This window comes from Heliconius melpomene, chromosome 10 (genome assembly GCF_056956725.1).
Source record: "Heliconius melpomene rosina isolate 202511_hmr_F chromosome 10, ASM5695672v1, whole genome shotgun sequence".
NCBI classification, from domain to species: domain Eukaryota; kingdom Metazoa; phylum Arthropoda; class Insecta; order Lepidoptera; family Nymphalidae; genus Heliconius; species Heliconius melpomene.
This window is the reverse complement of record NC_140398.1, coordinates 16,003,782-16,017,579: the sequence shown is the minus strand read 5'-3', so window position 1 is coordinate 16,017,579 and position 13,798 is coordinate 16,003,782. Positions and strand designations below refer to the sequence as shown.

Sequence of the window (13,798 nt, the reverse complement as noted above, 5' to 3'; positions counted from 1 at the left end):
TATCTCACACATAGCAGAGTAGGCGAATTTAACCGGGGAACCTAGTGTTAAGACCCTCCATTCCCATTAAGACACGCAAAATTATACGTATTTTTTTTATTTTACTTTTTCCTTTATCCCGCATATTACACGGGTAGGCAGGGAGATGGGACCTTGTGGTAAAACACCATTCCCATTAAGACACTTCCGTTCACCTCATTCCGTTTCTCTTTCTGAAGGCAATAATTCTTTAAAAGATTTAAAAATAGGATAGGATAAAAAAAACAAACAGCAGCATTTGTAACTAAAAATACTCTCGTTATTTAATTTACTAGGGTAAGAACACATTTACAGAATGTTATATTATTCTAAAAAATATCTACAAAAAATTGTACATACAGTATGTGATAGAAAAACTTGTGAAAATACTTTTATAATTTACAATTTTAATTTTTAACGAAGACAATTTATTCAAGTTCAACAAATTAAGTTTTTTTTAACTGTTTTAGCTTACGAACTAAGTATTTACATTATAAACTAAGTCATGTTCTAAATAGAAACATTTTTATTACAAACGTGTAAAGTTTCGAGTGTTTCTTATATTTTTTTATGAATATGTAAAATAAATATGCATAGATTTTTGTTAATTTTACTTTTATTAAACAAATAATAAGTAATACTCTAAATTCGGAATTTAGTTACTTTGCTTTATTTTTGGCGTTCAAATGAAAAAAAAAAAACACGTAAATTCATATATGAAATGTAAGAAACACTCGATATGTAAAATTTGCATTGACACGTAAAGGCATCTCCGTCTCTCCTCCGGAATATCACAACAACCTTACATGCTACGGAAGTATTTTAGGATTGTAAAAAATATAGAATATTTGTTCGAGTAAACGTTTTACGTATTAGCGGCAGCGATTGTTTTTATGGACGATTTTGTCATGCGGCGTAAAATTATAGTACAAAATATTTACAAAAAAAAGACAAAAAGAAAGCAGGAAGACTCCATTCCTTTTATTGTTCATCGCCTTACATTAATAACATTTATCACATACAACTAACAAATCAAATCACGTTTCTTAAGATTAAATTGTTCCCCAATTAAAAAAAATACCTCAATAAAAACAAAACACGTAAAATAAAATATCAGGTATAACGATAGGTAACAAAAGGAAATTATTTATTATTAAAGCGATTCGACAACTCTGTCAATTATATTACTAAGTTTTGAACAAATTTCTGGTAACTTTAGTTTTCAAATAAGTCAATAAAAGTAGAGTCTACAAAAATTATTACCTGATACATACATTGAATATACTACCTAATTTTTCATGCGGTAGGTAATCTACATTTTCCAAAAATGAGTATTAACAATAAAATAAGGCCTACATACAATTTCTAATTATTGCTCATTCAAAATTCGAAATTATGTCAAACGAAACTTATTGATAGCGAACTTTAGACAGCTCAAACTTTTGGCTTAAAATTAAAGCGACGAATCACTTTTGGTCTTCGATAATAACATTGCAAGAATAAAAAGTACAGAACATATAAAGATAAACAATCAACCATACAGTTTAACTAATGTAAGATATCAGTTTATAAATAACTGGCCACGGTACTAGTGCGCTTTAGGGAAATCATTAAAGATTAAAAAGTCTAAAGTATAAAGTAAGGACAAGGCGATACAATATTTAAATTTGAACATAATGCCGAGTCATAGTTATAATTAATACTAAGATAGGTAGTAAAAGTAAAAAATAGCGATCAAGCTCTTATAAGCTGGTAGTGGAATTACGAAAGTACATAGAAGATACATTACACATCAGTAAGTAAACTACAGTCGTGAGATTATTAAATTGGTACCTAAATATAATACGTTAAGTTTAACACATCGAAATCATTTCAGGTCCCTAAAATTTCTCTTAAATGTATACACCAAAACAACGTCAATGCTTTACAAATCTTTGGTGTTCATCCACAATGAAAAATAGTCGGCACGAACAAGTGAAGGCATAGTCGAATTTAATATTACGAACACAATGTTTCTATATTTAGAAATTACGCAAGTAATAAAAACTAATAATGAGATTTTAAATGTCCGAAAAGCTGCGAAATGCCAAAGTCAGATTAAATGGAACAAAAATTAAAGTGTAAGTTTATTTGAGATAAGAGGATTTCTGAATGATAATAATACAATTACAATTTGTACTACTTTAAGTGAATGAACAACACAATCATTTGTCAATTCTAAGTTCCAATTCTGACTAGAGACATGAACTGTCTTCGCTTGCACAATGTCACCGGTACTTTCATGAAACATTGATTACTACTAGGAGGTAGTTCGTGTGACGTTCCTACTATAAAGGCTGTATTACATTCGCAACTTTTCTTCGACAATCATATCTATTTTCTATGCTTAAGGAATTAATGTGTCGGTGGCTTTTAAATAATATTTATGCTAGTGAAAATATATCTTTCAAATAAAATAAATACTATCTCGGAAGGTATTGGTCCCGGATTATAATTTTTAAACAAATTATAATAATTTGGACCCATTCGGCAAATATGATTTTAAATTAAAAAAAAGTTACATAACATTCGCAGTAACCTTTACTCGCGAATGCTTTACTATGAGTATCGCTCTGCGATAATGTACTTAAAACTAAACACCTAAAATATATCCATTTTAAACACATATCACAATTGAGCTCTCTGGTCGAGAGAGAAGTTTCAAAGTCCAATAGAACGCACATGATCGCGTCATGTAGGCAGGCGTCATTCGTGTAGGTTTTTACTTAAAAGCAAACTGTTGTGTGGCCCGGAAAGATGTCTGATTAACTCTGGTAGAGCTTCGAACGTTAACTGACAGAAACAGCAATTGAAGCGTCCGGGCGTGTTGGTCCGTCCATCGTTTTCACTAGATGATATTACGTTCCGATGTACAGAGCATAAATGTTTCAACAAGTGGGCTTTCTGTTTGAACATAGCAACACATAGTCGACATGCAAACGGTTTTTCACCTGTATGAACTCGAAGATGAGTTTTGAGATTCCAAGACATACCAAATTGTTTGCCACAGTATTCACAACGGTATTCACGAACCGGTGCTTGTTTACTTGAACCTTGTTCGTGTTCTGTTGATGGCGCTTCGTCTCCTCCCATTTGTGGTTGGCAAAGCCATGGCCCCCAGGACCCTGCACTAGGAGGTCGATATTTAAGAGCGTCATCGTGTGCCGCTGCTGGTGGAGTAGCACTTCGTTCCGGTAAATATGGAGGTGCTGAAGCACTTATCTGATGTAATGCTCCAAGTCTAGCTACTCCTGCAGCCACGCCAGGTCCTTGTGCATATCGTAAATGGGCCATCTCTTCTAAATAACTCGGGGGAAATGATACAAATGGAGGATTCTGTGATGGTGAATTATGAAAGCCAGGTCTTCTTTTTCTGTGTGGGGTCACTACGTAGTTTTCGGGTGAAGGTTGAACAAGGGCCATAAATTCATTATCAGTTGTCTTGAGGTGTTGGTATTCTTCTAGTTTAACAGTCCTCAAATCTAACTCTGGTGGTTCCAAATAATGGGATTTCCTTTTTGCTCTGTCAATGCCCCGTCCTAATCTATCACTTAATAATTGCCTTCTATAAACAGTTTCTTGTGGTTGGTCGTCTTGGCTTGAAGAGGTTGATCGTCTCCTTCCAATATTCTGGGAAAAAGTACAAAATAATATAATAAATGTCATTGATTCGACTTATTAACGTAGCCAACATTTTTTTTATGAAATATAAAGCAGATATGCAGTTATAAAAAATTACCTTTGCTGCAACAGTTTCAACATCCAGGTCTTGTGAATCGTCATGTTCGCTACTTGTGTTCTCTGAATTTCTTGCTAGTGATAAATTTACAGGATTGGAAGAACTCCGCCGACGTGACGAAACCCTGCCACATTCTTTATCCCGTTTGTCACTTTCTGGATCGTCATCATCTCTTTCATCGTTACTACTAGTTGACATATTTTCTTTCTTTATAGTCATAGAATCAGATTCACGTTCTTTGTCTTTACTGTAGCCTGCGCTTGGTGTAACTCGTTCGCTCTCTGAATGTGAAGATCCGGATGGTGCATCATGTTTACTACTTTCATTGCTGTTTATATCAGTTTTGAAATTTTTGCCTTTTAATCTATCGCACGATCTGTTTCGCTCTTCTGCCTGTTGTCTTTCTTTTGTAGATTTCCATACGTCTGACTTAATTTCCAACAATTCGAATAGCTCCTGCATATCATCTATTTCACCAGACTGAAAGAAAATGATACAATATTAATATATTATTTTTTTATTAAAACTATTTTATTTGTTGAAGTAAAAAAATATTTATTAAAATTATTTTATATATCTTTGGGACATTATATTCTAATGATAGGAAATATAACAAAGCCTACCTCGATATATGCTTGTCCGCTATATAAGAAAACAAGTAAATGTCTCATTAGTGTGCTGTTGATGCCCGACATGTGAATTGTGACTGGATTTTCAATAGATGGTGTGTCATCCAGTATTTTTCTGAAAATAAAAAAATCATTTATAATATATTAACATTAAAAGCCTATTGTAGAGTTTTAAGATCATGTTTTATATATGCTGCGATGGTTATATTTGATCCTACCTCGGGGTATAATTAAATGTATAAAAGTTTAAATGATTTGTCTTTTCGCGTTCAAGTAAGGCTAAAGAATTTTATGATCTATGGCTAAACGTCCAATATGCCTAAACTGAACAAACAACGAAATATGGGGTGTTTATAAAACAATATTTTTTTGAAATTGAAATAATGTTTTACCTTATCAAAGGGCTGGCAGCTGCCATGACGATCCGGTGCGCCGCAAGAGGCACGGCGTCGTCGCACACCAGCACCAGGTCGGAGTAGCGTGCGCCGCGCCACGCCGCGCCCACCTCGTTCAGGATGCAGGCGTGGTGCTTGCCGTACGTGAGCGTCAGCAGCCCCTCACCCATCATTCCAGCACTGGAAATAAAAATTGTTATATTAGTAAATTTATAATTAAATCAATTTAAAATAAAGCAATTTTTAAACTATCAATTTGTCGCAAGATGGTAATGCATACCTATGTTGTAATTTCAGTATTTCATAGATATTTATTGTAGGTAATAGACGCGTCTTTAAGTTGTGATTGACTGAATCTGAAGTAATATGGCAGATATATTAAAAATTGTGCATTCAGTTCATCGTCGTAGTACTTGGCGCTAAACAAATAAAACATAATCAACTATATAGCGTGCTCCTTCCCGTGTAGAAAATATTAAACAAATCATCCAAATTGTAGTTTCGTGAGATTTATCATTTTCTAGCACGATAGTCGGTACTATGTACCTAATAAGTGAAATCGTACAGAATTGAGGTTTGCCATATTTTCGGTTCATTAATCTCGATCTATATTAGACTCGAAACGCCGATGTAAAGGAAGACAAGGTTGTAGCCAGTGAACTGTTAAACGTTAAATTTCAATATCATCGATAGCGGCAAATTCTTATAAATAGAATAAATAATAATAAATTGTCGTGGTGTAGTGACTGTAAACGTGATGTAATCATCACGAATTCGATTTCCAATCGAGGGAGTGAATTATTTTATATTTTCATTCTCTCATTCTGGTAACAAGGCAAAGCGCGGCGTTGAGTTTCGCAACTCAACACGCAATGTGTCAAGAAATAAATTCCCCTGCCCACAATACGGGATACAACGTGAACCAAAAAAAAGTATTCAGCATTTTGTGGGTACAATGGCCATTTATAAATATGTCCCAATCAAAAAAGGTCGTAAGGTGAGATGAATTTAAATGAAGCCGACACCGACACGTCGTCCTAGTAGCAAGTGCTAGAAAGTCTGTCGCAACCGACCTTGGCCTGATAATGTATCGCAAGTCGCAACTAGTTATTAGCGTTGTAACGCAAGACCGTTTATATGACGATCAGAGGCGTCTTCGTCGCGGCGTTTAGAAAGAAATTGCTTAGAAGAATTGTTCTTCGTGTTAAATGTGTTTTACAATATGAATTATTGCTTTATTGCATTTTTTTTTACTTCTGTATGCGATTGTTTCCAGCCACTCTGTATTGTGCATAAAATGTGGTAGGCAGAAGAAACTAGTGATTCCGATTCCCACTTTCCACAGAATTTTCGAGGTATTGCGTGTTGAGTGGTGGGACGCAACGCCGATTGTTCTCTTTGCTGTTAATAGCTTAAGGTTTATGTTTATAAATAGTCTGTATATCATAGTGCACTTGACGACGGCAAAGTATCTGACTGTTAATGTGACAGTTCCCGATTCGATTTCTGCTCGGGCGAATGAACTATTTTCATTTCATGGTAATATCTCTAAAAATATATTAATTACTCCGCATAAAATAAACAAAGGATATAATAAATAGCTTGAGTTGAACAGCTATTTTATTCGCAAATAATTAAAAGTTGTTTCGAAACGCACATAAAAAATGCTTATAAAAAATGTATTAGCATACAAATACTTAAATCTAATTAGCTCGCAAGGAGTAGGTATGTGTGTATAAAAACGCGCTCTCAGAACAAAGGACCATTTCCTTGAGAGCTGTTTAATCGTTTGAAACATTTGTATATTGAAATTCATTTGAATTGTTAATTATATATATTTTTTTCTATGCGTGGTGATAAATGTAGAATTTGATAAAAATAAAAAAAATATTCCTTGTAGTCTTGAATTAAGATCCTAATAGTTCAAAAATATTATTGAAAATAAAATAATAATGAAAATAGGAAAATTCGATGAATCCACAAGTATAAGCATAAGCGATTTTAAGCTGCTAAGTAGAAAGTTAAGAATTTCGACGTAGTTTAATAAGAATGTGTGGGTTAGTGGTCAGAGCGCTTGTACAGTTTTGAGCGCGGGTTCAATTTTTTATACGAATTTCTAAAATATACTAATAAACTCGATTATACGAATGCGAATGCGAATGCGAATAATACGCTATGTAATACTTAGTAATTCTTCGCTACTGATTATTATTGAATTGGACAGTATGTACCATATATATAACAATTACCTTACAGTCTTTAATTTTATTTAAAAAAAAGCCACATTAAATTTTTTGCGTTGTTAAGAAAAGCATTACAAATTCTGTGGTAAATCGTGATGTAAAATTCACATTCACCTTGAGCAATGAACTCGGTTGTTTCGATATAAAAAGTACGTTTATTATATATTTCTATTATTGTTAAATTGGTCTATACTTCTATAGTGTTGAAATATTTTATAATTAATCTTTTTGGATGTTATAAATTAGTTAGCTTAAATAACATTTTATTACAGTTTCCTTTTTTATTTTATTATATGAAGAATCTAGCAGTCTTTGGAGTTTTGTAACTTGAGTATATAATTTTATATGATAAATTTGAGTGCAGCGGTTGTTGCTTTTCCTAGCTTTGGCAATAAAATAAGGCCGCGCTGAGTTCCGCCACTCGACACACCGAAATATCTTGACACTAAGTTCTTCTGCCTACCTTGGCTACTAAAGCGTGATGCTAAAAAATATAACTAAGTGAATTAAACGTGTTCAAATAGTGAAAAGTCACATGAAAATAGTTGGCATTGTGACATTTTCAGGGCGCCGCGTGAGCAGCAGCGCGCGTCAGGCTCGCCCGCCATTGTGCGCGCCAAGCGACTCGTGTCGGCCGTATCTGCAGGGTTGCTTGGTGTTTGTTCATAGAAAATTATATGTTATATATCAGAACAATTGAATATCTTGAAGTTTTGTAGAGATAGATATGTAACTAAATATTTGTATTTTTAATATTAAACAAAAGCTAAACGGTTATAATATAAATCGCAAAAGTATATTTAAAGAAATATAATTTTGTTTACACTGATATCTGTTGGCCACCTTTACAAGTAACGTTAAACTTTCCATTACTTTCTGTGCGCCGCCGAAAGATGGCGCTAAAAGTTCAACTGAACTAATAAAAGATGTCGCCACTTGCTTCAAATAACGAATTCAAAGTATGTACCTACATATTTTATCAATCTTAGCTTTTCTTATATATACCTATTGACCTTCGGTAATTCACTTTCACCGCGGTCATAGTAAACAAAATTCCGGAAACATTCCGTATTCATTTCATTGATAATTATTTACCTTTCACTCGTTAATTTTGTAATACGAAGGCGATACGTAATTACTAATGTAGCTACTTATATTATTATTTTAAATGTGAAAGCTTATTACTCAATGACATAAGAATGGCTGTAGGGATTTTGATGAAACTTGGCACATTATACTTTGACTTAACACAGAAAACGTGTTGTATGCTAAATGCTATTTGAAATATTATGTTTAAAGTACACACTCTTGTTTCAAAATTACGTAAAAAATCAATGTAAGAATTTAGGATCACATACAGTTCCTTGAATTATGTGTTAAATATGAAATATATGAAATGTCAAAAATAACAATCCGTAACCGAATGCGATGAGAACATTTTTAATTGGGGGTTTAATTAAGGTAAATACATTAAATACAATTACAGCTCTTTTGGCAGAGTAAATATCAACTGAGTGAAGTATAATTATTTTCATTTTAACATACACATAACTTCTTTGGTTTCCATATTAAATTATTAATAATTATTAATATTTATAATTATTAAATTTTCATTATGTGCCTGACTAAGTCTAGACTACACCCAACGCGCGAGCTTATAATTTTAGTTGCTTTAAAAAAAAGTTTTCTAAAAACAATTAAAAACATTCTCAGCCATACATACTCGTATACATAAATAAATATAAACAGGAAGTATAGAAACAGATATCACTTATGTTGACACCGAGCAATAAAAATGTCTCAGAACAAGTATCAAGTACAAGTACAGCTCAAGGCCGGAACATAAAAGAAATACAAGCGTTACATAATTCTACCCACATTAATTAGATACATACCGTCTTAGAATGGTCAAACTACATCATCTTGGTACTTGTGAATACAATTATTGATAGTTTTTTTATATGCTAAAGGTATATGTAATGATATTTAATTTAATGAAGTCTTTACGTTCTCCATTTTCCGCTATGCTCGATTAGTAGGGGAAAAAGAAGAAAGAGGAAAGATAGTACAAATATTATAGAGTATATTTGATCATAATTCATAACACTTGGTTTTTGGATGACTGACAAATTTGAATATATAGTATTTTTTTTATTATTGTCTATTTTTATACTGAAGATACAAAAATTGTAGAGATCTGAATTTATTGATGTGTTTTAATAAATTTAAGTAACCGTAAAGTTTTTAAAATCAAATTAATATCAATATGAAATTGAAATTAAATACATAATACATATACTATAACAATATTTTTTAATCTGTTATTTCTATATAATATATCTATACATACATATGTAAATTATAAATTCTTGTTTCTAATTAGTATGTCTAATTAAAAAGGTGCGTTTTAGCATTCGCAAATTCCTATCTAAGTTTTCCGTTGAAGGTGTTTTATGATATGCGCTCTAAAAGGATGTATCTCTAAGTACAGTAGCGCCGTGTAATTAAGATAATTGCTTTAGATTTACGATATATCCTACTAATATTAGAAGTGTGAATGTTTGTTCCATGAACACGCAAAAACTTCTGAACGGATTTAGATGAAACTTTATATTAATATTGCTTATACATCAGAATAGCACTTACGTTACAATTATGTAAAGCAATATGTAAAACTATAATAACAATAAGTGAAATGGCTAAAATTAATAGAATAGAATTGTATAAATATTGAAATATTTTAAAATGTAAATCGAATCCGCGCCTCTTGGAAGCCGTCCAAGCACTTTGACTACTAAGCCATAAGTTCTTATCAAGCTACGCTTTCTAAAAATAGATTTTTATTTATTTTATTTACACATCTTCAATATCTTGGCGTTTTCGTACTAGATCTTTACCTGGTTAAATATTTTTTCTAGCCTCTCTATGATTTTTTAATTACAAGTAAAATTTAACATTATGAAAGAAAAGAAAGAAATTCAACAATTTGAACGTAATCAAGTATATCAGTGTATAATAATTTAATTGTTTGATCAAAACATTTTATTGTAATACCTAATGTAGTGCGTGAATCGAGAATTGGCGCGCGCTCGGAATACTTTCGCAAAAGAAACTTTCGTGCGCATTGTATGGAAAAACCTGAGGCAATCATTAAATATAAGTATGTTATAGAAAATATGATTTATATTACGTACACGAAACACGTGTATTTTCAAAGAACTCTGTTTATGGTGTGAATGAAAGATTTATTTGTTTGTTTTACTTATGTTTATTTAGCTATTGTTAATATATTGTTTTAAATCTCGAGAAAAACTACTTGTTTTACACTGTTATGGATACTATATAAAATAATTAATTTGTGCCATTATTATTATTTATTTAGTTTCACAACATTATATTTCTTATTGTAATTATTTTTAATGTGTTGGAAAAAATATATGATTCAATATACGTTGTGAAAATCAGCGAAGAAAGATTTATTTAGCTTTATTTAACAAAAGATAGATAAGATAAAGATAGAGATAGAGATGATAAAGATAGATAAATAGTAAAATATCTAGATTTAATATTTGGATACGAACCAGCGCCTTTCACGCTAAAATCGTAGCAAAAAATATAAAAATATCATCAAAAAAGGAAATATTTAATACGAATTACTTAAATGACAGTAACAACTAATTGGTATACGACCAATGTAAGGAACAAAGTAACGAACGACAGTGTTTTGTGAAATAAGTAGTGTTGAAATTGAAACAAGCATGAAATTGTAGTCGTTCGCCTAGTGGAGCGTAAGATTGAAAAAAGTAGCTTTTCCCGCCGTTGCCTAATTTATATTACGAAAATTAAGTGTGCGTTAAATATTTCTTATTAATATAAAAATATATTGTTATTTCATATTTTTTTTAGCTCGACGATATATAGTATATTATAAATCAAATATAATGCAGGGAAGGCAAAGGGAATATAGAGCCAAGACATAATTCCATTCAGTGATGAGTGGCGGGCTATGAGATTTCTTAAGAAATCAAAACTTAAAATTATGTTGAAACTGCGTTTTTACCTATTTCGTAATTTCTAATTACTATAAACTAATAAATCGTTTTCGCTAGTACTCTAATCAATTAGCCTTATTTTTTGTAGGATTTTGGATTTATCATTAAGTATATTTAATTGATATTACAAATTCTTGGAAACTTCAAAAATATGTTTTCATTTCCCGCTCTGCTACGGCAAAGTGCAGTATCCCGTAATGTCTTTAGTTAGGGCGAAAATTGCATGAAGAAAAAACCTGGTGTCAAGACACTACGTCTTGACACCAGGTTTTTTCTACTCTGCTTTAGGCGGGACACAGCGTGGAACGCAAAGAAACATGTTTTATAAGAACTCTTGAAATAAGTTAACAGAGAGAGCTAGTAGCAGTGCAACTTTCCTAATTCGTTACTGTCGTGTTAACAAACAATCTATTTCGAAGCAATAATTTTGTAATACTCCTTCCTTTCTCTTTGACGAGTAACGTGAAATTACTGAAATATTGAGTCCAATACATCTATAACTATAATATACGCGACGTCCAATCGTAAATGCGACTGTTGTGGGTTCGATTCCCACTGAAGGTCCCCGCTCGGATAACAAGCAAGGCATTGACTTCCGCCATTTAACACGCAAATGTCTCGAAAATACGGTGGAAAATGAGTACCGGAATTTCCTAAAGCTAGGTTCCTTTTGTCTACTCTGCTGTAGTAGGTATACAGCGTAAAGCTGTGAACAAAAAATATAATAATAATTTTTATTTAATATAAATCCAACCTATCAACGGATGTCGAATTTGATCCCACGCGAATTATCATCATTATGACACGATATTTATAGCTTTAGCCGTGAATGTCATCGAGAGATTGGGTAATGTAATGGTATGTAGATAAGTTGAGTTGCTTCTTTATTGCTTTAACGTAACGAGTTATAAGTTCATAGCTATTGTGCAGGTTTATACAAAATTCAGTATAACATAGTTTAGTTAAATTTCATCATTCTAAATACCAATATTCTAGAAAATGGACTAAAATTCCATAACACTACCATTCTTACATTGACTTATCGAGCAAATTAAACATGAAATTAGACGCTAATTTAGTCAATCACACGCGCACCAATAAATAGGATCGCTAGGAATGTAGCAAACAATTAACTTGTCTGGTATCCACGGCTGAGCATGCTCTGAAGCGTTGGTACGCGAAGCTGACTGCTAACAGCCCGCTGGACCACATTCGTACAAAGTCCCACGAGCTGTGACATTTTCACGCTCCATTTAAAGGCCTGAAATGATCGGTTTAATTGAATTGTTCGTTTCCATTTTAACGCTCACTCCGCGTTCCTTGGAGTTTACTACACTATCGTTAAATATTTCACGCTGGTCCACAAAATTGGGCCACGATTAGTTACATTGCGGCCATGCTTATCAAATAATAACATAAATAAGGAAGACCGAGAGCACCACCAGTTATTCCGGTACCAATGTTTCAATGACAATCCCACAAAGTACTTAGCAACAGGGCGGACCCCTTTACAAGCATCTAACAGCCGTGCAAAGTATGACAGAAAGCGATAGTGATGTAAGTCGATAGTTGTCAAACAGGAAGTAGCGGGGCGCGCGTGGCCGATACGCCGCGCGCCACACGCTTTGTACCGGCGGCCTTCGGACGGAGTGTTTAGTGCCAGCACATACAGCCATTATGTAACGGCGGTAACAACAAATATCAGTTCATTCATAAGATTCCGGGGCCAATTTAACAATCTTGGTGCATCTGCACCTACTCTTCTACAGATCTAAACAATTGGTCTCTATAAATATTTTACGAAGATTCTACGCATTGGGTAAATTCACGCGCGTTTGTTTACTATGAGTGCGATTACGAGCCCGCATCTGACTTTTGGGAAACGATAACATACCGATAATTTCTTCTACGTAGCAAAACAAGGAACTGTTAAAATGTTAATCAGTGTCGGCAAGAGTCGCGTGAGATCATTGTCGTTGAGATAAGTTTTTTTCGGTGACATCTCTGTTCCCGTTCTGCGCTTTATAAATAGTAAATAACTTATTTGTTATTAATACATTTACGTTCACATTTTTGTAATTTTACCAAAAGCACGTATCGTATTTATAGAGATAGATACTATCTTTTGTCTCTTGTTATTATTGTTTTATATAATAAAGAATGCGAGTCGAGTGTTCCATATGATGACACAATCCAGCGGTGCCACGCAGAATGATTGGTAGAATTTTATTGTCGCATTAGACTAAACGGCAAGGGCGTGGCATCAACAAGTAAAGCAGCGTTCACATCCAAACAATACGCTCACTGACTACCACTTAGCAGCTGTACCTACTGGCGTACTTACTAGTGTACAGCGTATTCAATCCACACAGCAAACCACAAATCTGAATTGTATTCAAATACGCGCATACTTCCATGTACTTGTTAGATGAGGCCATGCCCAAACCGAGCTTGGCAACTCACAAATGTATTTATTTATAAATGGCACCGTACCCTTGTAAAGAGACCAGCCGAAAGCGCGAATGAGTTTTACCTTCGATGCTGCTAAAATAGCTTCCACAGTTACATACGAGTATACTCTCACCTTGCGTTTGATTGACGATTGATTTCTTGTGCCAGATACTTCAACTGACAAATAATTGTCGGCTTCGCGCTAGAAATTAGTTAAACTGTATATTATTTG

The 13,798-nt window shown here is 33.2% G+C and overlaps 1 protein-coding gene across 3 annotated transcripts in view; it reads right to left on the bottom strand.

Annotated features, from left to right (window-relative positions):
- Nucleotides 1-276: 276 nt before the first annotated feature.
- Nucleotides 277-13,798, bottom strand: part of ken (zinc finger and BTB domain-containing ken and barbie protein) — a 36,083-nt gene continuing 22,561 nt past the window's right edge. For 2 of the 3 annotated variants that reach the window (XM_085190979.1, XM_085190978.1), the window contains exons 2-5: nt 4,818-5,000; nt 4,420-4,540; nt 3,797-4,276; nt 277-3,687 (exon numbers count right to left, since the gene is read on the bottom strand). In XM_085190979.1, coding sequence (XP_085047105.1) covers nt 2,764-3,687; nt 3,797-4,276; nt 4,420-4,540; nt 4,818-4,993 — 1,701 coding nt within the window. In that variant the 5' untranslated portion in view covers nt 4,994-5,000 and the 3' untranslated portion in view covers nt 277-2,763. Of the gene's footprint in view, nt 3,688-3,796; nt 4,277-4,419; nt 4,541-4,817; nt 5,001-5,100; nt 5,245-13,798 lie in introns of those variants that run through there. The other variant, XM_085190980.1, reaches the window with a different exon arrangement.